At 41.9% G+C, this 27362-nt stretch overlaps 1 protein-coding gene across 1 annotated transcript in view; it reads right to left on the reverse strand.

Moving 5' to 3' along the window:
- Positions 1 to 27362, reverse strand: part of LOC136858380 (flavin reductase (NADPH)) — a 95555-nt gene that overhangs the window by 1956 nt on the left and 66237 nt on the right. The window contains exon 4 of the mRNA XM_067137881.2: positions 11111 to 11242. Coding sequence (XP_066993982.1) covers positions 11111 to 11242 — 132 coding nt within the window. The remainder of the gene's footprint in view (positions 1 to 11110; positions 11243 to 27362) is intronic.

Raw genomic sequence — 27362 nt, forward strand, 5'->3', positions numbered from 1 at the left:
AACTAATGGAGAAATTACCGGCCAACGTGAGGCTGCTCACGGGCCTATATATGCACTATTAGGGATGATAGTAAAATGAAAACCGCTCCTACCTGAAGTGTTCACTTCTGAGTAAGGTCTGGTGCTAACCTAATGACTGGGGAATGTTATGTAATCTACTAAGGCTACGTAACATACCCGAATAAATCTTAAAGTAAACTACACAATGCTAAGACAAAAAATAGTGAAAGAGGAAAGATGGAGCAACCATGTAAAGACCTGTCAGCGTGTCTGGTAGAATTATCACTCCACGCCGACGTTATTATAACTTTTTAAATTGCTGAGTGCCAATCGACTAGTAACCTACTTATGCTGGCTACTCCTCTGTTTACATTCCAGGTTATTACATCATATACTACTTCTCACTTTCCTTAGGCATAGCTTTTTAACTGCGCATAGGAACTTATTCATGCCGCTATCGTTTCTCCACTGGCTCGCTATCCACACTGTAATTTTTTGCTCATCTTTTTGCCTACACCTTTCTCGTTGCTTCAAATTTAGAAACTTTGCCCTTAGCTTCTCTGTCCCTGTACAAGCACACAGTAAATGCAGATCATCAGACTTCTCCTCGCAGAGGATGCATTGTGAGCTTTTTTTGCTCATAATCCATCCCTTATTTTGTGCAGTCCCATCAGCCACCATAATATCCCACCCTTTAATCTTCCTTCCCCGAATCTTATATTAAAATTAGAGATCTGGTAGACCTTGTAGAATAGGCTGAGCGAAGGCCTTTCCCTACTTTCTTCCAACCATTTCTGCATCTGTATGTCCTTAATTCTCATTGTCAGGGTCCTCTGCATTCTGTTATTTTTCTCCTTCCATCCCTCCCGCCAAATATATCCCATACCCAAATTTTCAACATAATTTTTAATTTTTGCTAGCCAACAGTCATCATACATTCCTTCCAGTTCTTGTTTATATGCTTCCTGCAGCAAAATACCGCCTCCGCCCCTTCTCAGTCTAGACCAATAATTTAATACTCTTTTAATGCAATCTACCTCGATAACCTTTCCACATAAGATTTGGCTGTACATTGCGGTAATCTCATAACAACCTTGCTGAATTTATGTATTATTTGGTTCAGGCTAACCCTTTTCTTTTCTAATCCCCATAATTCAACCCTATATAACGCTCTGCTTAGGACCAATGTTTTTAGCACTAGCCTCAATATTTTATAGCTTACCCCTGGGTATTTAGCAACTAGAATTTTTATTGCAGCGAGAGTTGCAACCCCTCTCAGTTTGCATCTCTTGATGTGATCATCCAATCCTCCTTTGGTATTTAGTAGCACTTCCTCTATTCTCGCCCCCTGGATCCTCCATTCCCTTACTTTTTTTTCCCTCTTCCTCTCACTTATAATCATCACCTTCGATTTGTTACATTTAATTTTCAACGACCACTTATTTGCGTAATCCGCTAAATTTAACCAAACTTTTCTGCAATCCCCCCCCTAGTCTGCGTCATTAACAGAATATCGTCTCCAAACATCAGGCCTGGGATCTCTATATTGCTCATTGCCGGGACAGCCCAGCTAGCCCCTCCGTGCCCATCCAGTATATCATTTAACGAAGGAAAAACATGGTAGCAAAAGATGTTAGAGGTCGATGCTAATTAGGAACTAATATTTAGAGGCCCCATGAGGAAGAGAAGAAGAAGACCCATGAAGGCTAAAGAAGTAATGTACAAGGGATATTACTTACCTATAATGACATATGCAGCAGAAATGTGAACAATGACAGAGATGAGAGTAGAGTACAGGCAGCTGAAAGGAACCCTGAAGAGGATGGTACAGAAGACAGAGAAACAGAGTGAGAAATAAAGACATGCGAAAAGAGCTAAATGTGCAAAAACTAAATGACACAGGGAAGAGAGGATGAAAGAGACCAAGATTACGATGGATAGACTCCGTGAAGAACAGCATAGGACAACAGAACCTGGACTGGAATACAGTGTTGGATGAGGAATGTTAGAGAGACAGGACGAAGTGGAGAGAAAACATATTTGCCCCCACCGGGTGTCAACTGGAAAAGGGAAATTAATTATGACGGCGGTTCCTTCTTCCTCAACACTGTTGCTTATTTCAACATTTGAAGATTACCTAACAAGCGATTTACAATAATGTGACTCTTTTCTATGCATGGATTTCTGAGATAGAAAGTTTCACATCCAGTCAAAACTTATCATTAATATTCTTAAGGCATCATGTTTCAATTCACATATTTAAGATCCTAGATCTCAACTTACTAATTTAGCAGACCAGAATTATAATCCTTCAAACACAGAAGCAAGAATGCATCATAAGCGAACAATTTCAACTATCTAATCAAATAAATGTCAATATTATAAACTTGTACCACCATCATCATCATCACCATTTCCCCTCATCCGGCTCCTGCCGGGTCGGGGTATTTATGGCACTTCTCCATCTTCCTCTTTTCTTTCACCATTCCTCTTCCACGATCTTGTCCCAGTCTAAATTTCATCATCTTATGCTGCTCTTCACTAATTCAATCCATCTTGTTCTAGGTCTTTCTCTTGCTCTTTTACCCTTGCACTTTGCCTCCAGCATCTGTCTTGGAATTCTATTCCCCTCCATCCTCTTTACATGTCCAAACCACCTTAGTTTATTCTTTTCTACTCTCTCATTTAGCTTTCCTATCCCAACTTCCTTCCTAATATCTTCATTTCTCACTCTGTCCTCCTTGTCTTTCCTATCACACTTCTTAGGAATTTCATCTCACTGGTTTGAATTCTACTCTCTTGCCTGCTAGTCAAAGTCCAAGTCTCAGCCTCATAAGTCAGTAGGGGTACATAGTACATTTTGTACATTATCTCTTTACTTTTCCTTGGTACTTCTTAATAATAATGTTAGTTGCTTTACGTCCCACTAACTACTTTCACGGCTTTTGGAGATGCCGAGGTGCCGGAATTTTGTCCCGCAGGAGTTCTTTTACGTGCCAGTAAATCTACCGACACTAGGCTGGCGTATTTGATCACCTTCAAATACCAATGGACTGAGCCAGGATCTAACCTGCCAAGGTGGCGTCAGAAGGCCAGCGCCTCAACCGTCTGAGCCACTCAGCCCGGCCTGGTACTTCTTTGCTCCAAACAAGTTTTCTTACACTTTGGTAGAATGCATTGCTCTGCTGTTCCCTCCTGCTAATCTCCATGTCCACCCTAGCATTTTGCATTTCACTTCCCAGGTATTTAAAGCTGTTCCAGACTTTAACTTCCAATTTTCACAGTACCCTTTCCTTGCCTTTACCCCCTCAACATCACCATAGTCTTGCTTTTCTCTGTACTGATTTTCATGCCAAACTTCTCAATTTTTCCGTTCAGTACATCTATTTCTTGTTGCACTTCTTTGCTGTCCTTTCCCCAGATCACAACATCATCTTTATCTCCACAGGCTTCCTTTGTTTCCTTTACAATTTCGTCCATGGCCATAATAAACACAAGAGGTAACGGCACACTTCCCTGTCTTAATCCAGTCTTATTCCTAAACCATTCTGTCTTTCCAACTAGGGTCAGTACTCTCCTAAACACAGCTGTAGTACATTGCTTGCACCATTTACATTTCTCTTCAGAGTCTCTTTTTAACTATGGTTTCCCAAACCTTCTCTCTGGGTACACCATCATATGTTTTTTCTATATCTAATAAATGGTATATGATATGGTACTAGAAAATCATAAACTTGTACCATTAAATAATATTTATCTAAAGAAATAACTCCGCTATTGACTGTCCCAAGTTCGAAATGAGAAAGGAGGAGGAATGGCTGGTCTGGCACCCTGATGTAAAACTGGTAACACCGAGTGTTGGGCGGCAGTAAATAACCTGACTCCCTAAAGAGGCCCCACTGCTTCGGGCGGATGAGCTCCCTTAGGGGGGGGGGGTGATGGTCCCCTCAGTGGAGGCAAACAAGCAGAGGAGGAATCTCTCACTTTGGTTCCCAACGGTTGTGGAGGCAGATGAGGTCATGCTGTGAAGGCGCTACTCATTCATAACTGGAGTCTGCGGCAGTCCGTTGCAATCTTGGTGCCTAACCCTCTACGTCTCATTTCACATGTGCTGCAGGATATGGCTTTGAGACCATAGTGTGAGGGTCACTTCCTGGCAAGTCGGGATCCTCCTTAAACAAATCCGTGCCAGTGGCACTTTTCCTGCTACTTTCTTCACTTCGATCAAGTCCAACAGCAATGGGGCAAGGATGGTGGAGGCAGGTTTTGGGTAAACTGGGAGCCTCTAGTGTGGACCTGGACGTTGGCGGCAGATGTGTGATGATTGCAAGTAATCAGCTTCATTTTCCGTATCAAATTCTAATCACAGAGAGTTACAATAATTGAAAATCTTCCACCTTTTTGATACTTTTTATTTGCTTTTTAGCAAATTATTAATTGTAAACAATTGTGTGATGGTCGTCTTCACGAGACCCGCTGTCTACTCAAGAATTCAGTCCTGCGTCTGTGTCTGGGCAGGCCTATATAGGACCACCGCTGCATCCCAAATGGGGAAGGCCCTAAAAAATGTGGGCTAAATATCGGAAGTCACTCTTTCGCCTGACTGGGCAGATGCACCCAGCGGGTAACCCCACATGCGGTCGAAATGTGGCAGATGAACGTAAAATTATAATTGGATCCTGGAATCTCAGAACATTGCTTGATAACGACAATAGTGACAGACCAGAGAGAAGAACAGCTCTCATCACCCTTGAGCTTGCTAGATTAAACATAGACATTGCTGCACTGAGCAAAACTAGACTATCAGATGAAGGGAAGATCGTTGAGTATGGATTGGGCTATACCGTCTTTTGAAAAGGAAAGGAGGATGGAGAGAATCGCATTCATGGGTTTGGATTTGCAGTTAAGACAAAACTGGTAAATATCAGCTCACACCCATTGCATTCAGTGAAAGGCTCATGTTACTCCGTATACCACTCTCCGGAGATAGGTTCATTACACTCATCTCTGCATATTCCCCCACCCTGAAAGCTGATGAAGAAACTAAGAACAATTTTTACCACCAGCTGAACTCCATCATCACCAAGATAGCACCATCAGACTGCTGCTACTGCTTAGAGACTTCAATGCCAGAGTGGGAAGGGATAATCGGTTGTGGGGAAGTGTAATGGGCAAACATGTTATTGGTAATTGCAATGCCAATGGTCTGCTACTTCTTGGCCTGTGTGCAGAACACGAACTGTTCATCACTAACACTCAGTTTTGCCTACCTAACCATTACAAGACCACATGGATGCACCCACGATCTAAGCACTGGCACATCCTCGACTGCGTCAACAGCAGACAGTGTGAAAAAAAAAGATGTTCTCATCACTAAGACTGCGAGGAGTATTGATGATTGACAGATCACAAACTTCTGATCTGTCGACTCAGAATATCCTTCCATCGGAAACCAACTGTGCATCACCCAACTAAGCCCCGACGCAAGTTTGCCACTTTCAAACTCTCAGATAAATCCACATAGTCAGACTTCCAAAATGCGATCATGAACCGATTGGCAAGCAATCCAGTATGCACAAATGAAGTGGGGCAAGAATGGTCAACACTCAGTTGAGGAAATCATCGGCTACGAGGAAAGATAGGGGCAAAACTGGTTCGAGGACAACAATGAAGAAATTCTGAGCCTTATCAGTGCGAAACAGGAAGACTACCTATCACTTCTTCAAGATCCATCATCCAGTGTGAAGAAAACTGTGTTTCAAGATCTGAAACAGAAACCTCAGACTCAAATAAGAGAAATGAAGAACAACTGGTGGCAGGAGAAGGCTCTAGAACTCCAAAGACTATCTGATGCCAGAGACTTGCGGAAGTTCTACGCGGGAATGAAAGAGATCTATGGTCCACCTTGATCTTCAATTCGAACTCTGAAAACAGTTGATGGTGCTAACATCCTTAAAGACGGTAGTGACATCCTGGAGCGCTGGATGGAACACTTCTCCACTCTTTTAAACCGAAGCTCCACTGCTGCCGATGACTTTTTATGGCATGTGCCACAACTTTCCCCTCAACCATGGAAGGCGATGCTACCAAATTATCAGGAATTCTGTGTAGCATTTGATAGGCTGAAACCTAGGAAAGCACCTGGACCAGACAACATCCCTCTGGAACGAATTTAAGGTGGAGGTTTACCCCTAAAAACGAGGATCTTCACCCTCTTCCTCTCAATTTGGAAACCCAAAAAGTATCCGGCGATCTCAAAAATGCCTATATTATCACTATTTTCCTGAAAGGTGACCCTAGTATATGTGACAACTATCATGGAATTTCTCTATTATCCACTGTAGGTAAACCTCTTGCAAGGATCCTGCTTAGCCGCCTGCAATTCATCTCTGAGAGGACTCTACCAGAGTCTCAATGTGGTCTCTGAGGTACTGTTGTCATGATCTTCTGTGCAAGGCAATTGCAAGAGAAATGCAGAGAATAACAGAAGCCTATTTTGTGTTTTATGACCTGTTCCAAGACTCGCTATGTGGGCAGTTCTGAGATTCTTTGGCTGTCCTGAGCATTTTGTGGGCCTGGTGCAAGCACTTCATGATGGTATGACTGGACAGATTCTCCATCAAAACAACTTCTCCAAATCATTCCCAATGACACATGGATTGAAGCAGGGTTGTGTACTTGCTCCAACTCTGTTTGTCTTGTATCTGGCGGCCTCTTCAACTTGGCCAGACTTCACTCATAAAGACATACCAGTGTCACAAGGGTAACTGAAATGCAGTATGCTGAAGATACCGCATAACTGGCTCTTACACCTGAGGAACTGCAACAGTCAGTCAACTGGCCTCACCATCAATGCCAGAAAAACCAAGGTACTTGCTTAGCCTGCACCAGGGACTAATATCCCAGAATTTAACATTACCATCTCAAACACCAGAAAAGAACAAGTATACCACTTCACTTACCTTGGGAGTATCTTGTCAAAGACCTGTACTTCAGAACAGGATGTGGAAAACAGACTTCGTGCTGCCAATGTGGCCTTTGGTTGACTATCACAAAGAGTCTTCAGGAATAAAAACCTTACAATTCGCATAAAACTAATGGTGTACCAGGCTGTAGTCATCTCTACACTTCTCTATGGCTGTAAAATGTGGATCTTACACCACCGTGACATTATAAAGCTAGAGTGCTATCAGCAGCAAAAGCTACACTCCATCATGAACATCAAGTGGGAAAACTATGTCTCTAATGTTGAAGTTCTCGAGAAAACATGTGCTAAGAGTGTAGAAGCATTGGTCGTTGGCCATCGCCTCCGGTTGGCTCCGGTTCAAGCCCACGGGGTGCCCCCTGAGACGTTTCAAAGACCAACTGAAACAAACCTTAAAGATGGCAGAAATAAACCCACAAACCTGGGAAACACTTGCCAAGGACCATTTACTATGGCGGCAAAGTATCTGTGCCTCAGTTAAACACTTCGAACAAGAACGCCACACAGATGAAGATGTTAAGCGACAGGAACGCAAACTTCGCCAAACCCAGCCAAGATCTCTCTCGTCCCTCAGCTGCACAATGTGTGGACGTATGTTCTACGCAAGAATTGGCCTGTACAGTCACCGGAAGTTTAAACTGTTGTGAATTGAAGTGGGCTATTAGCAAGGAAATCTGTAAACTCAGAAACGAGTAACTGCCGATGACAAAGATGACGATTTAGAGAAAATACCAGAAAGAGAAATTCATAATTTACAGCAAAATAGCTAAATGAAATACAAAAGAGACTGAAATAAGATCTTCCTAATGCTTTACATGTCTACAGATTTGTAACGTGTTGGTCAATTTGAAGCGACTCACAAATAAGGGAAGCTTAATGTGCCATCTTGACGTATTAACAAACAAAATATCATATGTCGATGAGATTTACAACAACTTAAAGGACAGATATTCATATATATATATATATTCTCATCTTAATTTTTTTTTTTTTATCACTCCCCTGTTCAAAATTATATATATGGCCTTTGCAATTTTCTATCACAATACACCTTTGATAAACTATTAATTCAGTATTTTTTTTCTTTGAACTCCAAATTAACCTTGATTTGTTCCCTTTTTATCATAGGATCCAATCAATGCATTATATGTATTTTTCATCTCAACTTTCTTTGTTATATAATGAGCTAAACTCTTTTATTACTTAAACAATTTAAGGAAAAGGAATGTTTTACGTGGAGCTAGTAAGATATCCAAAGTGGCTAACCTCCAAAATCACAGACTATATGAAAACGATTCATCTCGATTCTTTAACAAACAATCTTACAACTAGAATATAAAATGTACACTGATCAGCCAGAACAATATGACCACAACCTACTATTGATATAAACCCATCCAGGCAATAGCAGTGTCATCTGATGAGGAATGACTGCCAGTCAGACATACACACGGCGCATGTAGTATCACCTACCTACTATCAATATAAACCCATCCAGGCAATAGCAGCATCACCTGACGAAGAACGACTTCCAGTCAGACACACACACAGTGCATGTAGTATCAGCGAGCGAACTGTCTGTGTGTAGAATGGGGAAGGCGTACGATCTGAGTTTGACCAAGGGCAGATTGTGATGGCCCGGAGGCTCAGCACGAACATTTCTGAAACGGCACGAATTGTCGGGTGTTCGAGGAGTGCTATGGCGAGTGTCTTCAACAACTGGCAAAACCACGTCCAAACGTCGAGGGGTTGGGCAGCCACCCCTCATTATAGATGTCGGACATCGTAGGCTGGACAGACTGGTGAAACAGGACAGGAGGCAAAGTGTGGCGGAACTAACATCAGATTTTAATGCTGGGCAGAGTACAAACGTGTCTGAACACACAGTGCACCGAACACTCCTAAGGATGAACCTCTGCAACTGACGACCCATGCATGTGCCAACGTTAACAGCACATCGGCAACTACGGCTGAAACGGGCACGTGACCATCATCACTGGACGTTGGCACAGTGGCAGAGCGTTGCATGGCCGATGGGAGGGTGCGAATCCGGTGCATGTAGTATCACCTACCTACTATCAATATAAACCCACCCAGGCAATAGCAATGTCACCTGACGAAGAATGACTGCCAGTCAGACACACGTACGTTGCATGTAGTATCCGTGAACGTACTGTCCGTGTGTAGAATGGGGAAGGCATGCGATCTGAGTTTGACCGAATGCTCGGCACGAGCATTTCTGAAACAGTATGAATTGTCGGGTGTTCGAGGAGTGCTATGGCGAGTGTCTTCAACAACTGGCAAAACCAAGGTGAAACCACATCCAAACGTCGAGGGATTGGGCAGCCACCTCTCATTAAAGATGTCGGACGTCGTAGGCTGGACAGACTGGTAAAACAGGACAGTGGCAAAGTGTGGCAGAACTAACATCAGATTTTAATGCTGGGCAGAGTACAAATGTGTCTGAACACACAGTGCACCAAACACTCGTAAGGATGAACCTACGCAGCCGACAACCCATGCATGTACCAATGTTAACAGCACATCGGCAACTAAGGCTGAAATGGGCAACAGGGGAACAGCTCCTTGACAACTGTACTGCGGGACGGAGACAAGCTGGCGAAGGCTCGATTATGCTCTGGGGAAAGTTCACGTGGATATCCATGGGTCCAGGTGAGCTCGTACAAGGCACCATGACAGCCGAGAAATATCGTACACTAATTGCAGACCACATGCACCCCTTCAGGACGATCATGTTTCCCAACGGCAGTGACATTTTTCAACAAGATAACGTGCCATGTCACAGGGTCAGGAGTGTGATGGAATGGTTCGAGGAACACAGTGGTGAGTTGCAACTGATGTGCTGGCCCCCCAACTTGCCAGATCTTAACCTATTACAAACTATCCACTGTACCATCCAATGTACGAAACCATTAGATCTTAACCTGATCAAACACATCTGAGATGTCACTGAACGTGACGTCAGAGCTCATCACCCCCTCCTTGGAATTTATGGGAATTACATGACTTGTGCGCACGCGCGTGTGTGCAGATGTGGTGCCAACTCCCTCCAGCGACCCAACATAGCCACATTGCTTCCATGCAAGACACGTCACCGCTGTTATCCGTGCCAAAGGTACCAGCTATTAGGTAGATGGTCATAATGTTCTGGCTGATCAGTGTAAATTCATTTTATTTATGGACATTTTAAAACCAAAGTTAAGTGAATGGTTCTAGTGTCACTACATTACATTTTAAAATTATATTGTACATGTCACTACACTCAAGTTTTAAAACTGACACATGGCATGGAAAGAGTAGGTGCAACACTGCTCACAATAATTATATATCTTCATTATAAACTAGTATGCTGACCAGTATCCAGTTCACAAGCCCCGGAGAATGAAGTAATCATCTCCATAATCCTCAATTTGTAACTAGCTGCCTCTGTGGATCCGTGGTAGAGTGTCGGCCTCCGGATCCCAAGATAGCGGGTTCAAACCCGGCAGAGGTGGTCGGATTTTTGACGGGCGGAAAAAAGTCCATTCGACACTCCATGTCGTACGATGTCGGCATGTAAAAGATCTCTGGTGATACATTTGGTATTTACCTGACAAAATTAATTAAATCTCAGCCATAGACGCCCAAGAGAGATCCGGTTTACTCTGTCTGTCATCTAGCGGACCTAGAGTAAAACGGAACGTCGAAATTGACGAGCAGACAGCCAGATGGCGTCAAATCGAAATGTCTGCAAATGGTAGCTGAGGCCATACGATTATTATTATTATTATTAATTTGTAACTAGCGTAGTGGCTCCTCCCGCTACAATACCTTTTACCTTGAAATCATTAAAAACCAATTCTACTGTCTCATAGGTAACCTATTCTCTTCAATCTGCCTCACATGATCCCACCACCAAAGCTGCTTCATTTAATGTGTTAATTCATAATGTAATCTGTAACTCTTCATTGAAAATAACCACCTCTCACTGTACCCTTCTGTTTGTACCAATTATCATTCTCAATTTAATGGAAAATGTACTTGAGGTATAAGGTAATTACAATATCATCAAACTCTATTTTGTAATACCCAGCATAACATTTCCAATGCAATTCAAATTATTACCTGTGAAATGTGGTGGAAAGATTGCAATCCACTTCAATCCACTTTCCTTCAAGCATTCATACATTCTCATGTGATCAGCATTGATGGCATGGAAAATTGCTGGTACTTTTTCTGGTTCATAGAACAGGAAAGCTAAAGGAAGAAGAAAATAGAACATAGAAAAAATGTCTGTATACTACAGTAAATTCTTAATTATCCGGGATAGGCAAATTCACATGCATAATATGATTTTGTGCATTTTAATGCATAACAAAACTTTTAATCATACAGAACACACAATACTGTTTGAAAATGCAATACTGTATTGTCAAACAATAGAAAGAGCAATACTGTCAAACAATGAACACATTCAATAAGCACTTGTATCAATAAAGTATACTAAGCACAACAAGAGCTTGCCGAAACTCAAACGTGCGCAGAGACCAATATCTGTTGGCGAAGTTTAAGCTCGTTGCGGGGCTGCTGTGTGTCGCCCGAATGCTGATTACCGGGCTCACTGTTACTCAACCGCTCACTGAGAGGCACAGTGTAAGCTCTTTATCGAGCGTGTATTGAAAAGAAGCAAGAAGCGTGTGCTTGTATTATTAATATTTTATTTATATTTCATAGCTGAAAGTGAATTTGTTGTAGTATGATATTCAGTGTACGTAGCGATGCCCCCGTTTCGTTCTAAATTAGGGAGTGCTAAAACTTTACACAGTCAAACTAGAGAAGTTATTTATAATGTGTATAAATTCATGAAAAATGAAACCCACCCCACTGGAAACTTATGTGCTATTCAAAAGAAAGTGGCCGAAGCTACGGGTGTGTCGGAAAGGTCCGTGCGGGAATGTAATACGAGACGCAAAGAAGATCGAAAGGGGTGAAGTGGATTCATTTTCAACGCCTGGAAAGAGAAGACCGAAGTCTGTCAAGAAGTGTGAATTAGACGATTTTGAGAAATGCGCGGTCAGGCGCACGATTCACAATTTTCACAATACCGAAGGCGAGAGACCAACGCTTGAAAAGATCCGTAAGAAACTGGTAGAGGATATACAGTTTAAAGATTGCATAAGAACACTAAGCAAGATAGTTCGAGGCCTAGGTTTTCGATGGAGAAAGACAGAAGACAGAAGACATGCGTTGAATACTTATGGAGAAGCCTGACATAAGGCTCCTACGTGTGCAGTACATACAAAGCATAAAGCGGTACCGACAAGAGGGTAGGCCTATTGTTTACACTGATGAGACATATTTGCATAGTTCGCACACCAAGTCAAGTGCTTGGAGTGACGGTACTCTTCATGGACTGAAGTCACCTATCTCGAAAGGGCAACAATTAATAGTGGTACATGCCGGTTCAGATGCAGGTTTCATTCCAAATGCTTTGTTGGTTTTCAAATCCAACCAAACAACAGGGAATTATCACGATGAGATGAACTATAGAAACTACGAGAAATATCTGACAGAGAAATTAATTCCTAATTTGCCACCCAACTCTGTAGTCGTGATTGATAATGCCTCGTACCATAATGTCCAATGTGAGCGTGCACCCACATCATCATCCAGAAAAACAGTTATGCAGGATTGGTTGACTGATAAGGGTATTCCGTTTTCTACAGAGATGATAAAACCCCAACTGTACGCTTTGATTAAATCCCATAAATCACGCTATAAGTCATATCAAATCGACACACTACTTGCTACATATGGGCATACGATTTTGCGTCTACCACCATACCATCCAGACTTGAACCCAATCGAAATGATTTGGGCTCAAGTTAAAGATTATGTAGCACAAAAGAATGTTACTTTCAGACTCGATGATGCAAGAACATTGCTGATGGAAGGAATTGCGTCAATTGGGGCAGAAGAATGGTCGAGTCGATGTAGGCACGTAATCGACACTGAGAATAAGTACATTGCGAGCGATCACATAATGGATGAAGTATCAGACAGCATAATCATTAATCTGGAGGATGATAGCGTTAGTGATAGCGCGGATGACAGTGAAGGCGATATGAGCAGCTTTCAACCTCTTTCAGAAGATGCGGACTAGAACAAGCCATTGGGTAAGTTAACTGCTATTTTATGATCACATAATTCTTAATCTCTTTGTTTGTTATTGTTATTTCATTCAATATTTTTGATTCTGCATGTACAACAATATCATTATGCTATAGGGTAATGTGTCCTGGCTCTGGTTATAACTACAATAAGGCATTACACACACGCGCTGAGATTTCACTCAGTTCAGATGGCCAGACCGCCAGCGCAGACGGTTCATTAACAACTGCTGGGAGTAAGGCGATTTAGCGAAGTGAGGGGGGCGTGCAGTGCTACTACCGAGCCCACCCGAACACTGCCGATGTTCTGCGCAGCTTTCTTTGGCTAGCTCTTGTTGCGGGACCTATAGGCAAATGTAAAAATTACAACATCTATTATTGGTAAAACATTTGAAGTACAAAATGTCATTTTTTGTCGTTTGGCAAAAAAATAAAGAGTCATGTTGTTTTGCTTCCGTGTCCAGGTGCAGCTTGCACGGAGGAGGAGCTCTGAACTGAGTAGGGGATTTTCTGTACTCTGTGAAAGACAGACCTGGGTGGGGAAGTCCTCAACTATCTCACTATGTTAGGAGTATTTTTATTACCCCACCTATTCAATACAATTGATTCCACAGTTAAGTGGTTAAATAAACATAGAAATTACTAAATTTAAAGGGACATGTTTTGCCCTTCTTTTATTGGGCATCATCAGCCTTATTTAATCTTAAAACAAGCATTGGTCAGAGGACATTATCACTTATAACTCATAAAAATTAAACTGTGATTTCTTAAAAGTAATTACACTGTGGAATAGTTGTTATAAAACAAAGATGTTGAGATATAACATATACAACACATGCTAAAATCACTTTTAACAATTTAAAATATTTGTCTAAAAAGAAAAGAATTTTGTGTCATATTAATTTTAAAAACAACACATGTCCAACACTGAAGTGGATACTCTTCGTAAGAAATTTGAACGTACGTGTCGGTTGGGGGTCAGATATAGAAGGAACAATAAAACTTTTGTATCCACCTATTCAATACATTAAAAGCAATTATAAAATTAGGATCTCATCCTTATTTTATTGCTTAAATATTAAAACATAGGATATGTTTCACATCTTCAGCTATAAATATTCTTGCAAGGTTAAATGATAACATTGTTTTAGAACTTACACCTATGGTTTGCCATTGACAAACTTATCCATAATAAGCTTTGAAAAACCTCTTAAATATTAAAAACCGAGCTCGATAGCTGCAGTCGCTTAAGTGCGGCCAGTATCCAGTATTCGGGAGATAGTAGGTTCGAACCCCACTGTCGGCAGCCCTGAAAATGGTTTTCTGTGGTTTCCCATTTTCACACCAGGCAAATGCTGGGGCTGTACCTTAATTAAGGCCATGGTCGCTTCCTTCCCACTCCTAGCCCTTCCCTGTCCCATTGTCGCCACAAGACCTATCTGTGTCGGTGCGACGTAAAGCAACTAGCAAACAAACAATAAATATTAAAATGTTTGTATATTATGTCGTCTTATTGAAAATAATTATTAAGTTTCAACCTTTAAAACCTTATTCTAATATTTAAAATACAATGTCAATACATTTACAATCTGTTGATTTGCTTAATGTTTTCCAATTATTCGTTGTATACACATTCAAACATTTTGTTACTACTGCTGTAACTTTTCACACATTATACTGTATGGAATTGGAATCTTAACACACTCTCAAAACATCTGAGATTAGGTTTAAATATTATACTATTTGTCCAACTTTAAAAACTTATTCTAATATTTAAAATATGTCAATACATTTACAATCTGTTGAATTGCTTAATGTTTTCAAATTATTTGTTGTATACACATTCAAACATTTTGTTACTACTGCTGTAACTTTTCACATATTATACTGTATGGAATTGGAATATTTACACTCTCAAAACAACTGAGGTTAGGTTTAAATATTATACTATTTGTCCATAAAAGTGACAAAACTGATGTGCACTGTTGATTGTAGGTTATGAATTTTGTCCTACATTAAATATTTAACTTCAAATTTGTCAAATTCATAAATTGCTTGTAGTCTTGACCAGTGTAGGGCAATCGTACAGACGTAAGCAGGGACTCTGTCAATTGGTGTTAAACAAGCTTTGGTGACATTCAAATGGTAATTTCATCAAAGAAACTTGTAGGCCGCCCCTAACATGGAGAACAGACACCTTTTGCAGCCGCTCCTCTGGAGTACAGATGCTACAGTTGATATGGGTTTTCAGTGGCATATCCTCCACTGAGGGCCCATTTCCCTTCTATAAGGTCTCCTCCGCTCGTAGCCGTTGGTCCTTATAGTGGGTCAGGGTATTTACCGCTGCCCAACACTCGGCGTGGAGACACTGGCTGCATGGTTTACTCCATTACCACAGCAGATTTAACTGGCCAGACAATGGATTTAAGAATACAGCAGTCTGCAAGTTTCTACCAGTGTGTGAGAGACATTGTATGGAACAAAGATGTGCCAATGAAGTGCAAGAAGGTTTTATACTTGTTCTATTATAAACCTATTCTGAAATATGCTTCTGCAGCCTGGACGTTGACTAAATGGAACCACAGTAAGATACAAGCAGTTGAAATGAGGATCTTGAGAAGGGAAAGACAAGACAAGATAGAATAAGAAATGAGGAAATAAGGAGAAGCGTGGGAGTGTGTAAACTTCGAGAAGAGATCAATATAACAAAGCTAAAATGGTTTTGACACATGATGAGAACGCCAGGAAAGAGAATACCAAGAGAACTTTCATGGATACAGAGAATACAAAGAGGCCAACGGGACGGCCTAGAATGAGATGGAGGAGCTCTGTTGTTGACTGTATTGCAAATACGGGAGTCGATAATAATAAAGTACTAGAACAGGAGTGGTGGAAAGATCGAGTAAATTGGAGGACTTTTGTACACTACCCTACCAAGAGAGATCTGGAAAAGGGAATGGATGAAGAAAGACTTACAAGAGTGGTGAGGAATTTCATGGTAACTTACCCATGCTGACCTATGCACTGGTAATCACTAACAAAAATAAACAATAGTAACTACTAAATTTACATTACAAAATGTTTAAAGTATTAATAAATATATTAAATAAACCTTAAACAGGATTCTTAAATCGGATTCATCTGACTCCTACAGAACTTTCCTTCATCTTGGTCGATGGGAGCAGAGACATGGCTACATGCGTTTTCTCTCAGCCTAGTCTAATGGGAGACAACCGCTTTCAGAAGGCGACTGTACAATCGCTAGCATCAGGTGAATTACGTGCACTCTGGCGGGTGAGTTCGTACACGAGACGAGTAAGTTTATTCACTGACAGATAGCGTCAGAGTCCACAACAGCCACACACAGCAGATACAGGCTGCAGCGAAAGAATCTTTCACAATAAACACATGACGAAGATGACGTAGTCATAGTTAACCCGTTAAGTGGGGAGGTCATAAACGAGAAATTCCTGCATAGTGGGGAATCATTTTCATTAAAAATTTTCTTTAAAAAAGAAATAGTTTTTGCTAACCTACACCCGCTTAAATATTATATTATGTTAAACTTAGCATAAAATTTTACGTTTCAGTGTAAATTTCATCCATTTCATCCAGTGTCAGTGCAAAAATTGCATATGTGCCATTTCATATTTACTGCGATTCGGAGTATTGTGTGTGTTGCTTATATTAATTCATCGTTGAAATGAGTAACACACAACTGAAAAATTATCAAATACTCCAAATAATAAAGATACATTCACTCAAATATCACATTTTCCTGAAAGAAAAGTGTACTCACCATCTAGGCCTATAACTTGCCATTGTAGAGGGCAGCGAATAATCCTTGAGTTAATTCATCACAATTTTGTCACCACATTATACAAAATTACACCACACTGTTCAACACTATTTATGCTCATACTTCAGCTATATGGTATAGCCTGAAGCAAGGAGAGGGGCACAAAGTGACATTGCATACTACATAACAATATTGAGTGTCCCGCCGCTGGCCTTTTGCCACGTAAACAACGCATCTCTTATTTGCGTGCAGTCTTGATTTTGAGGTTGGACTGAAATCTGGAAAATGCCTTCCCAAGAATCGAGTTGAAAAGTCAACGGGTGCGGGTCTCCCTGATTGAATTGGCAAGGCTGCGTTAGGGGTAGCGTTCGCATACTTCTGAAATAGTTTCTGCACAATCTGAATACGAAACTCCAGCTGAGTGAATTTACCGCTGTGTTTCATGTATATCACGAAAGCATTGAACATTGTTATGTCCAGTAGGTGTCTAAAAATCTTGTGGTAATACTTCTTCATTCTTTTTCTCGCCGTACTGTATGGCACCATACACTGGTCCGTTAAGTCCACCCCTCCCATTGAGTCATTGTACTCAATACATATGACCGGCTTCTCTTTGGTTTCACCTTTCTTGTTTAGAATAATGCACATTTCCGCGTCATGAATGCTACTCAGCATGCAGACATCTCTCTTGTCTTTCCACTTCAAGGCCATGAGTTTCTTTTTATAGGCAAAAGCCACCTCCCCTTTTTTTCTACTTTTTGTTCATGACGTCCTTTGGAAGATTTTTCTGTTAGATTTTACACTACATACAGTGTCTGTCTGAAACTCATTGAGCTGATCGAAGAGTTCTGAGCTACTGTAATAATTATCTAGAGCTATGAGGTATTCCTTATTTAGAAGAGGTTTGGCTAGAGCAAACACAACTTTCGACGGCTTTGTATACTGAGAAATATTTACCCCACAAACCACATTTACTAGCTCAGTTTCCTTGCCTGTGTACCACAGGATATTCCACACATATTGTTTTAGCCTCGCATAATTTGAAGGATTCCATCCCGAAATGAGCTTCCTTCTTCGGAATGTACATTTTCCACCCCAAGCAACCTTTCCAAAGGAGTAAACTTTCGTCAATTGATAGACGATCATCTGGCAAATAGGAAATTTTAACTTCTAAAACAAGAATGTCTAAAACTGGCTTCACTTTGTAGAGTTTTGGGGATACTTGTTGATTGTAACCCTCATTATCTGAGAAATTTAAAAATTTCAGAAGGGAAAAAAGTTTCTCAGACATGGTCCCATAAAACACGGGTGTAGCAAACAATCTATTACGTGAAAAATAATGAGATAGCTTTGGCTTTTGAATTATACCCTGAAGAAAAAAGATCCCAAATAAAAGTTTTATTTCTTCCTTGTTAGTAGGAGCCCAATACCTCTTCCGGCTTCTTTTCATTTTAGCTGTTCCTATACTCGCTTGTATTGACTGCTGAGCATACAGAATAGTTTGGTCTGCAATAAGTTCGCCCAGTTCATCATCAATGGAATGCTCAAATATTTCGTCCGGTTCTTTTTTTATTTAAAAGTTCGCCCTAAATTCCACTTTGGTATGTAGCTGGAAATCGGGCTCTCCTAAATCCCCTTACATTCCAGTCAGTAGGCAGAGTAGGAGGCAAATCGCTCTCATTTTCTGACTCGCTACTCTCATCGGAGCTCGAACTCGACACCTGTCCATGGCATCTAGGCAGCAGGCCTACTCCGACAGAAGCATTCGTGCTTGGAGCACCTAATAGCGGGATAGTTTCACCATTAATATCTAAACTAGAATCACTGCAACTATCTTCCTCACTGAGTTCAAGAATATCCCGTATATCATCACTAGGAAGATCTAAAATTCTTTTGGACATGTTCACAACAAATAGGAAACGCTACATGTAGAATTAAAATAATAAATTACAAGAGATATTTATGTACCAACAAAACAACTTATGAGAGCGAAAAATATTCACACCGAGCCACGCAATACTACGTTCCACGCAGCACACTGACTGAGTTTCTTGCCAGGTGCCACATAGGTTGTTCTTGCACTACGCAGTTATGTAGCAGATAACAAGGGAATTCCCAGACTAGAACTGCTTAGATACACGAAGGTGAAAAATTTCTGTCAGATGGCAGCACGTCTCAGAACATACGGAGAAAGTTTCAAACCTACTGCTTGTTTTGTAATGGAGATAAAAAATAAATACTTTCCGTGCTTCACATGATGCACGTCCACCAGTGGGCTCACTCTGGCCACGTCACCTGAAGCAAGAAATGAATGCAAGGAAATGTAGACAATGTTCAATCCTTTTTTGAAAATTCAAACTTAGATGAGCCGTCCAGACACATAATTTAGAATACCACAGTTTATAGTGGAAAATTTAATTTCTTATGATTAACATTGTCACTTAATAACGTTACACCACTGACCGCCTTCATGACACTGAGACGATTTTACCAGCTTACATTAATACCCTATGGACTGAAGAATGCTCCTGCAACCTTCATGCAACTGATGGATAAGGTATTGTCAGGATATGTTGGAGCTTTCTGCCAAGTGTATCTCAACATCATCTTAATCCACAGCAGGAATTTTCAAGGAAACCTTGTGCATCTGAAGGAAGAACTGGAACGACTGAAGATTCGTGGACAGACTTGCCAAATGGAGAAGTACCACTTAGCCCAGCCCCTAACATCTGAAGGCTTAGAAAGGCAACCGGAGAGGAATCGAGCTATCGAGGAAGCTTTTTTTTTTTTTTTTTTTTTTTGCTAGTTGCTTTACGTCGCACCGACACAGATAGGCCTTGTGGCGACGATGGGACAGGGAAGGGCTAGGAGTGGGAAGGAAACGGCCGTGGCCTTCATTAAGGTACAGCCCCAGCATTTGCCTGGTGTGAAAATGGGAAACCACGGAAAACCATTTTCAGGGCTGCCGACAGTGGGATTCGAACCTACTATCTCCCGAATACTGGATACTAGCCGCACTTAAGCGACTGCAGCTATCGAGCTCGGTCGAGGAAGCTTAACGCCCGCGGACCAAGCAACAAGTACGTCAGTCCCTTGGCTTGTGTGGATGGTGGAGCAGTTTCGTGCCACACTTTGAAGAGAAGCCAATACCACTCACCGATCTACTCCATTATAACCGCCCGTTCTAATAGACCAGCAAGGAAGAGGTGGCATTCCAAGGCATTATGGCTGTTCTAGCCCATCCCGACCCTCAACGGAAGATGTGCCTGCAAACGGACGCCAGCAACTCCAGCTTAGGAGCAGTGTTATTCCAGGGTAGGAGTGACAGCAGAAGGGACATCGAGTACGCCAGCAGAAAACCATCTCCCACCGAACAACACTACTGCACTGTCGAAAAGGAAGCCTTAGCCATAATGTGGCCCATGGGCAAATTCAGAGGCTACTTGGAAGGAAGGAAGTTCCAGCTGTACACCGATAACGCAGCTCTCAAATGGTTGAACTCTATCTCTGACTCAAAATCTAAACTGATGCATGGGCTCTGTTAATTAAAGATATTGATTTTGATGTGTGTCATGTCCCAGGACCAACGAACATAGGAGCAGACAGTTTATCTAGGCACCCGGCGAAGGAACATGAAGCCAGGAGAACCAATGTCGAGAGGGAGTTCCCACGAAATCACCAGAGCGAACCCAGTGAAACTGTTCTTATGACCATCAAGAAGGAGCCTAATCTGGGAGTAATCATGCAATGACAAGAACAAGACAAGCCCTGTAGGACCATGATGCAGTGGATTAGGAGACAGCACAGTTGACTCGTCCTCAGGGAATTCAAGATGTGCTACAAGAAATTCCGGGTAGACGGAGGACTCTTTATGAACAGGTCTCACCTCTCCGACATGCCTGCAGCAGTGGTGATCCCTAGACAACACACGACGGACATCCTCGAGAAGTTCCACAACAGCACTGAAGCCAGATATCCAGGAGGTGAAGAGACATACCATTGTATCCGACTAAGATTATTCTGGGTCAACATGCGGAAAGACATCCTTGATTATGTGAAAGGGTGCTACATCTGCGCCTGCACCAAGGCAAGCAACAGGAAGGCAGATTCCAGTCCGCGAAGAAAACGGCCGCAACACCCTTGTGAGGTCATAGCCCTGGACTTGATGGGTCCTTACCCTAGAACACCAAGGGGTAAAACAGGACTCCTAGTAATCACCGACCTCTTCACAAGATGGACTGAAGCCTTTCCGATGCCAGAAGCCATGACGGGACCCATCGACAGTCTTCTACAGGATGAAGTATTCAGCCGCTACGGTTATCCACAATGAATTCTGTCAGACAACGGGAGTCAGTTCACTTCAAGGAAGTGGCAGCAAATGATGACTGAATGAGGTATGGAGCATTGGACCACCCCTATCTACAACCAAGGGCCAATCCAACGGAACGACGGAACCAGGAGCTAAAAAGGATGCTACGGGTCCATCTAATAGACAAGGAACATCGACTGTGGGACCTTCAGATACCGCAGTCACTCTTTACCCTGTGACGACGCATCAACCTTGTCACTGGCTACTCCCTAACAGAGCTGTTCCTTGGTTGACAGCTATATGGCACCGGGGATTGGGAAATTCGTCCACCACACACTTCTGGTCAAGATGAAGCAGATGTTTCCCTAACAGAGTGGCAGCATAAGCAGCAGCAGGACATCAAGGAAAAGTAAGCTTTGGCCGAGAAGAGATCCCTTATCCAGGCCAAGACACTCCACTTAAGTTTCCTATTATGCTAGTTAAATTCACCATTTGCTTATTGAGAGCCAAATTCTCGAACCTGGGACTTCAACCAGATAGCTTTTTCAGTTTACAACTACGCTCCTGAATAGGGCCCCATTTGGCAATTTATCAAAGTGCTGGAATGTTTTTCCTAGCATTCCAAATAATGTAATATTTGAATTCTGAATTCAGACCACTGCTGCTAGACACTGTGCAGTTACCTTGTCACAACTGGTGATCATCAGCCAACGGCAGAAATATAGTTATACATATTGGTGCCAGACATTTGTATTCTTTTTCCTTAGACTGCTCCCATGTAAATATGTTAATATAAATCTTCGTAATTACATTTCCTAACATTTCAAATAGTGTAGTGTCAGAATTTCAAGTCGGACCTCTGCTGATGGACGCTGTTATATGCCTTATACAACTAGTAATCAACAGCCAATGGCTGATATGTTGTTATTCATATTAATACCGAACATTGTTTTTCTCCTTAGACTGCTCCTACTGTAAATATGTTAATATTAATTCTTAGTAAGTATAATTTAAATATAAATCAGGTACCTGATTTAACCTTGAAGAGGTACAGTGACTGATGATGCCTTCTATGAAAGGTGAAACATGTCTCACATTCATATGGTAATAATGATAAATTCCTAATTGTTTAAAATGTTAATGTATTGAATAGGTGATGATATTAGTAAACTAATTAGCATCCTACATTATAGTATCTTCAATACGGATCCATAATGATATTTATCACTTGCAATGCTCAAGATGTCAAAGAGACCCAGATCTTCCTACCAGGCAAACAAGTATTGCGACGGAACCACCCAGTCAGTAATAAGAGTGGAGGATTCCCGCAGGTCTCGCACCTACGTGGCTTGGTCCCGTTGAGGTCGATAAGCACCTGGGCCAAGGGGTCTACTTCCCAAAGACCAACCCTTCTGTCAAGGTCCACGCATCGGAGTTGCGGCAAGTCACCCAACCGCTGCGCATGGAGAGTAAGCCTGGTACTCCCACGGGTCCACCTGGAGGAGAGGCTAGTAATGACACAGCACAAAATGCGTGTGAGGAGGAGAACACATCAACTACCACCGAGGAGGAGGCTGGCAGCGAGGTGACTCTGACCCCTAACACTGCACGATCTGGTCAAGAGGAGGAGAGCACATCCAGCGACGTCGAGGAAGAGAGAAGATATAATCTACGACCAAGGCAAAGTCGACAATTGTGATAGACTGTTAAAATTTTTCAAGTTATTATTTTTTTTTTTTTGCTAGTTGTTTTACGTCGCACCGACACAGATAGGTCTTACGGCGACGATGGGACAGGAAAGGGCTAGGAGTGGGAAGGAAGCGGCCGTGGCCTTAATTAAGGTACAGCCCCAGCATTTGCCTGGTGTGAAAATGGGAAACCACGGAAAACCATTTTCAGGGCTGCCGACAGTGGGGTTTGAACCTAGTATCTCCCGAATACTGGCCGCACTTAAGCGACTGCAGCTATCGAGCTTGGTTTTCCAAGTTATAGGGGGGATATTGATGCAAGTGTAATGGACTAATAGACTAGTATAACTTGGAAACAATTCTCTAACCCATGGGTAAATAATGAAAATATTGAGCTTGATTATTATTATTATTATTATTATTATTATTATTATTATTATTATTATTATGACTTGTGAGGTGTGGCTATGAAGTTGCTTACGTCTGTTAGTTACGTAGTTATGTACGCATCTTGTCACTAGAATTGTATAGAAAATCCCTTTCATTGTAAATAGGCTATCGGAGACTCAAATTTATGTGAAAACATATTCTGTCATATTCTTATAGAGCCTGGCCAGCCAATGTATATAAAGAGGCAATCTTGGGAGTTGAGTAGAATTGTTTAGCGAGACTTATAGTGGAAGTCGTTAGCCGAGTGTGTGAACCCATGTTGTGATTCTGTTGGGCTGGTAGTTGGTTGACATGCAAGTGTTGCAGTCTTTCTTCTTCATCTTCATCATCATAGCAGTGTTTTGTTCAATATGGCAGTTTATTAGCGCAAGGATCATGTGTGTATAATGTGTATATAATTTGTAAGTAAAACCGTGTACACAAATGACGTTGCGTGTGTACATCTTTGTAGTTACCCACATCTTGGGTTCAACCTTTAATTTTTTTAACTGGCCGTAATACCCAGCGCTGCCCAGATAGTTTCTGAATGTTTACCTTTATGATGTGTATTACCGGTTAGTTATGTGTGAAGTTAATTTTTATAGAATTCCTTTTTGAGGTGTTGATTGATATTTTATGATCTATATGTAGTTTTAGAGTTATATTCATGTGTTCGATTTCAAGTCTTAGATTATTTAACTTTCGAGTAGAACTTTGTCCTTGTGGAAGCTCGAATTGAGTGTGAAGTATTTGATTCTTTCAAACAAATAATAAATATTTGTATTTACCTGTCATGCTATAAATATTATGTACATGATTTCAATTGTCATTGAGACTGTCACCAATCAGCCTTGTGAACCCAAAAGCAATGGATTCAACACTAATCTCACTAATTTTAGACTATTTACTTTTAACCCATCTCAGCTCCAGATAGTAAGTCATATGTGTACCAAGTTTGGTTGAGAGGTACCCTAAATATACACTCATTCATCCATAAAATCTTGCATTTTGGACATTTTCTTTTCTTCACCCGTTGTAACACCCCTCGCGTTTGGGACTCGACTTTGACTTAAATGCCATCCAGAGCACCACAGTTCATCTCAGCTATCCCAGAAAATATGGATTTGACACAAATATCAATTGTTTTTGATTATTTTTACCTAGGGGGATAGGGGTTTCATACCTCCTCAAAAAAATTTCCAGTCATATCAATTTTGGTTGAGAGCTATGCTGGTCCATACACAAATACCTCCATTATCTCGGTCATTATGGACTTTTTTTTTCACTTTTTCTCACCTCCTATGCGAAAAGAGGCTGAACTTGGACTTTAGAAAAATCTGGAGTGTCACTATTCATCTCAGCAACCCCAAAAACTATGGATTCGACACTATTTTCAATTATTTTTATAAATCACTCCCCCTCACTTCCCACCACAAATGGAGGCGAACTTGGACTTTTAAAAATCTGGAGTATCACTATTCATCTCAGCGACCCCAAAAACTAAGGATTTGAGACTTTTTCGATTTTTTTATATCTCAATCCCCCTTCACCCCCGACCGCAAAGGGGACTGAATTTGGGACTCTAAAAGACTGTCACTATGCATCTCAGCGACCCTGAAAACTATGGATTTGTGACTATTTTTGATTATTTTTATATCTTACTCCCCCTTTGCCCCCCACGAAAAAGAGGGCTGAACTTGGACTTTTAAGAAATCCCTGAAGGTGCTTGGGGTGTCTTACCCCCACACGTTTTGTCTCCTGATACTGTCATAAGTGTACCAAATTTGGTAGAAATCGCTCCAGTGGTTTAGGAGATGTAATACATACACACATACAGTATATATATATATATATATATATATATATAACATTTATATATATAGATATATTAGAGATTGTTTTTAGATTCACATTGAATAATATGTCTCTGTACTTTTATAAATTTCTACCTGACCCAAAAAAGTATAACTGATGATGTTTAGTCAATCTAAATGAAACATATACTACTTGTAAATAAAATCTGCCAAAGGCAAAAATAAAAAGTATCGATTAGGTGGAACAATTTCTCTGCCTGATTTATTGTCCACTGTGGTGGCGGTTTCTTCAACTGTCATTAGCTGGAAGTTTGGTCCACATGCATCAATATGCAACCACTCATGAATATTTTCAGTGCTTACATTTTCAAATTCTTTAATGCCACAAATCAAAGTGATTATATCAGATGGCTCATTTCCTTGTGCAGAAAATGCCTGGAAATTGCTTCCTTCTATGTCTGGTAATAATTCACACCACAAGCATTTAGCAATAAAAATTTCCCTCTTATTTTCCCGTCAGGTAAAACAAATTTTCTGAAGGATATGAAGGAGAGGTGAAAGAGTAGAACTGCCTTTAAGCTAACCGTTTTTGTTTTAGGCATTGTTCTAGACCGGATGCTCTTGCAGAGAGTGACTCATGCAAGTACCTAAGAATCCACGTAAAGAAAGATCTAAAATGGGACATCAACGTACAAAGTGTAATTTCTAAAGCATACAAGTCCTTACACTTCGTGATGACGGTACTAACGGGCAGCTGTTCCCAGACGAAGGCGCAGGGCTATATATCACTCATTAGGCCAGTCCTGGAATATGGAGCAGCCGTATGGTATCCATACCAAACAGGACTCATTAAGGAACTTGAGATGGTACAATGAAAGGCTGCAAGATTCGTACTTAACAATTTCAATCCTTGTAGTGTGACAACTATGATAGAGAAACTCGGATGGGAGATGCTAGAGGCTAGAAGGAAAGGAACAACGTTATGTGCCATGTACACTGACTGACAGAGCAAATGCAACACCAAGAAGGAGTGTTTCGAAAGGGATGAAAGTTGGGGAAAAAACAGAGATGGCACGGACGAATAATTGATGTTTATTTCAAACCGATATGCAGGTTACACAATGCGCACGGCATCGACTCAGTAGGATGTAGGACCACCGCGAGCGGCGATGCACGCAGAAACACATCGAGGTACAGAGTCAATAAGAGTGCGGATGGTGTCCTGAGGGATGGTTCTCCATTCTCTGTCAACCATTTGCCACAGTTGGTCGTCCGTACGAGGCTGGGGCAGAGTTTGCAAACGGCGTCCAATGAGATCCCACACGTGTTCGATTGGGGAGAGATCCGGAGAGTACGCTGGCCACGGAAGCATCTGTACACCTCGTAGAGCCTGTTGGGAGATGCGAGCAGTGTGTGGGCGGGCATTATCCTGCTGAAACAGAGCATTGGGCAGCCCCTGAAGGTACGGGAGTGCCACCGGCCGCAGCACATGCTGCACGTAGCGGTGGGCATTTAACGTGCCTTGAATACGCACTAGAGGTGACGTGGAATCATATGCAATAGCGCCCCAAACCATGATGCCGCGTTGTCTAGCGGTAGGGCGCTCCACAGTTACTGCCGGATTTGACCTTTCTCCACGCCGACGCCACACTCGTCTGCGGTGACTATCACTGACAGAACAGAAGCGTGACTCATCGGAGAACACGACGTTCCGCCATTCCCTCATCCAAGCCGCTCTAGCCCGGCACCATGCCAGGCGTGCACGTCTATGCTGTGGAGTCAATGGTAGTCTTCTGAGCGGACGCCGGGAGTGCAGGCCTCCTTCAACCAATCAACGGGAAATTGTTCTGGTCGATATTGGAACAGCCAGGGTGTCTTGCACATGCTGAAGAATGGCGGTTGACGTGGCGTGCGGGGCTGCCACCGCTTGGCGGCGGATGCGCCGATCCTCGCGTGCTGACGTCACTCGGGCTGTGCCTGGACCCCTCGCACGTGCCACATGTCCCTGCGCCAACCATCTTCGCCAGAGGCGCTGCACCGTGGACACAGCCCTATGGGTATCGGCTGCGATTTGACGAAGCGACCAACCTGCCCTTCTCAGCTCGATCACCATACCCCTCGTAAAGTCGTCTGTCTGCTGGAAATGCCTCCGTTGACGGCGGCCTGGC

This window comes from Anabrus simplex, chromosome 1 (genome assembly GCF_040414725.1).
Source record: "Anabrus simplex isolate iqAnaSimp1 chromosome 1, ASM4041472v1, whole genome shotgun sequence".
Lineage (NCBI taxonomy): Eukaryota > Metazoa > Arthropoda > Insecta > Orthoptera > Tettigoniidae > Anabrus > Anabrus simplex.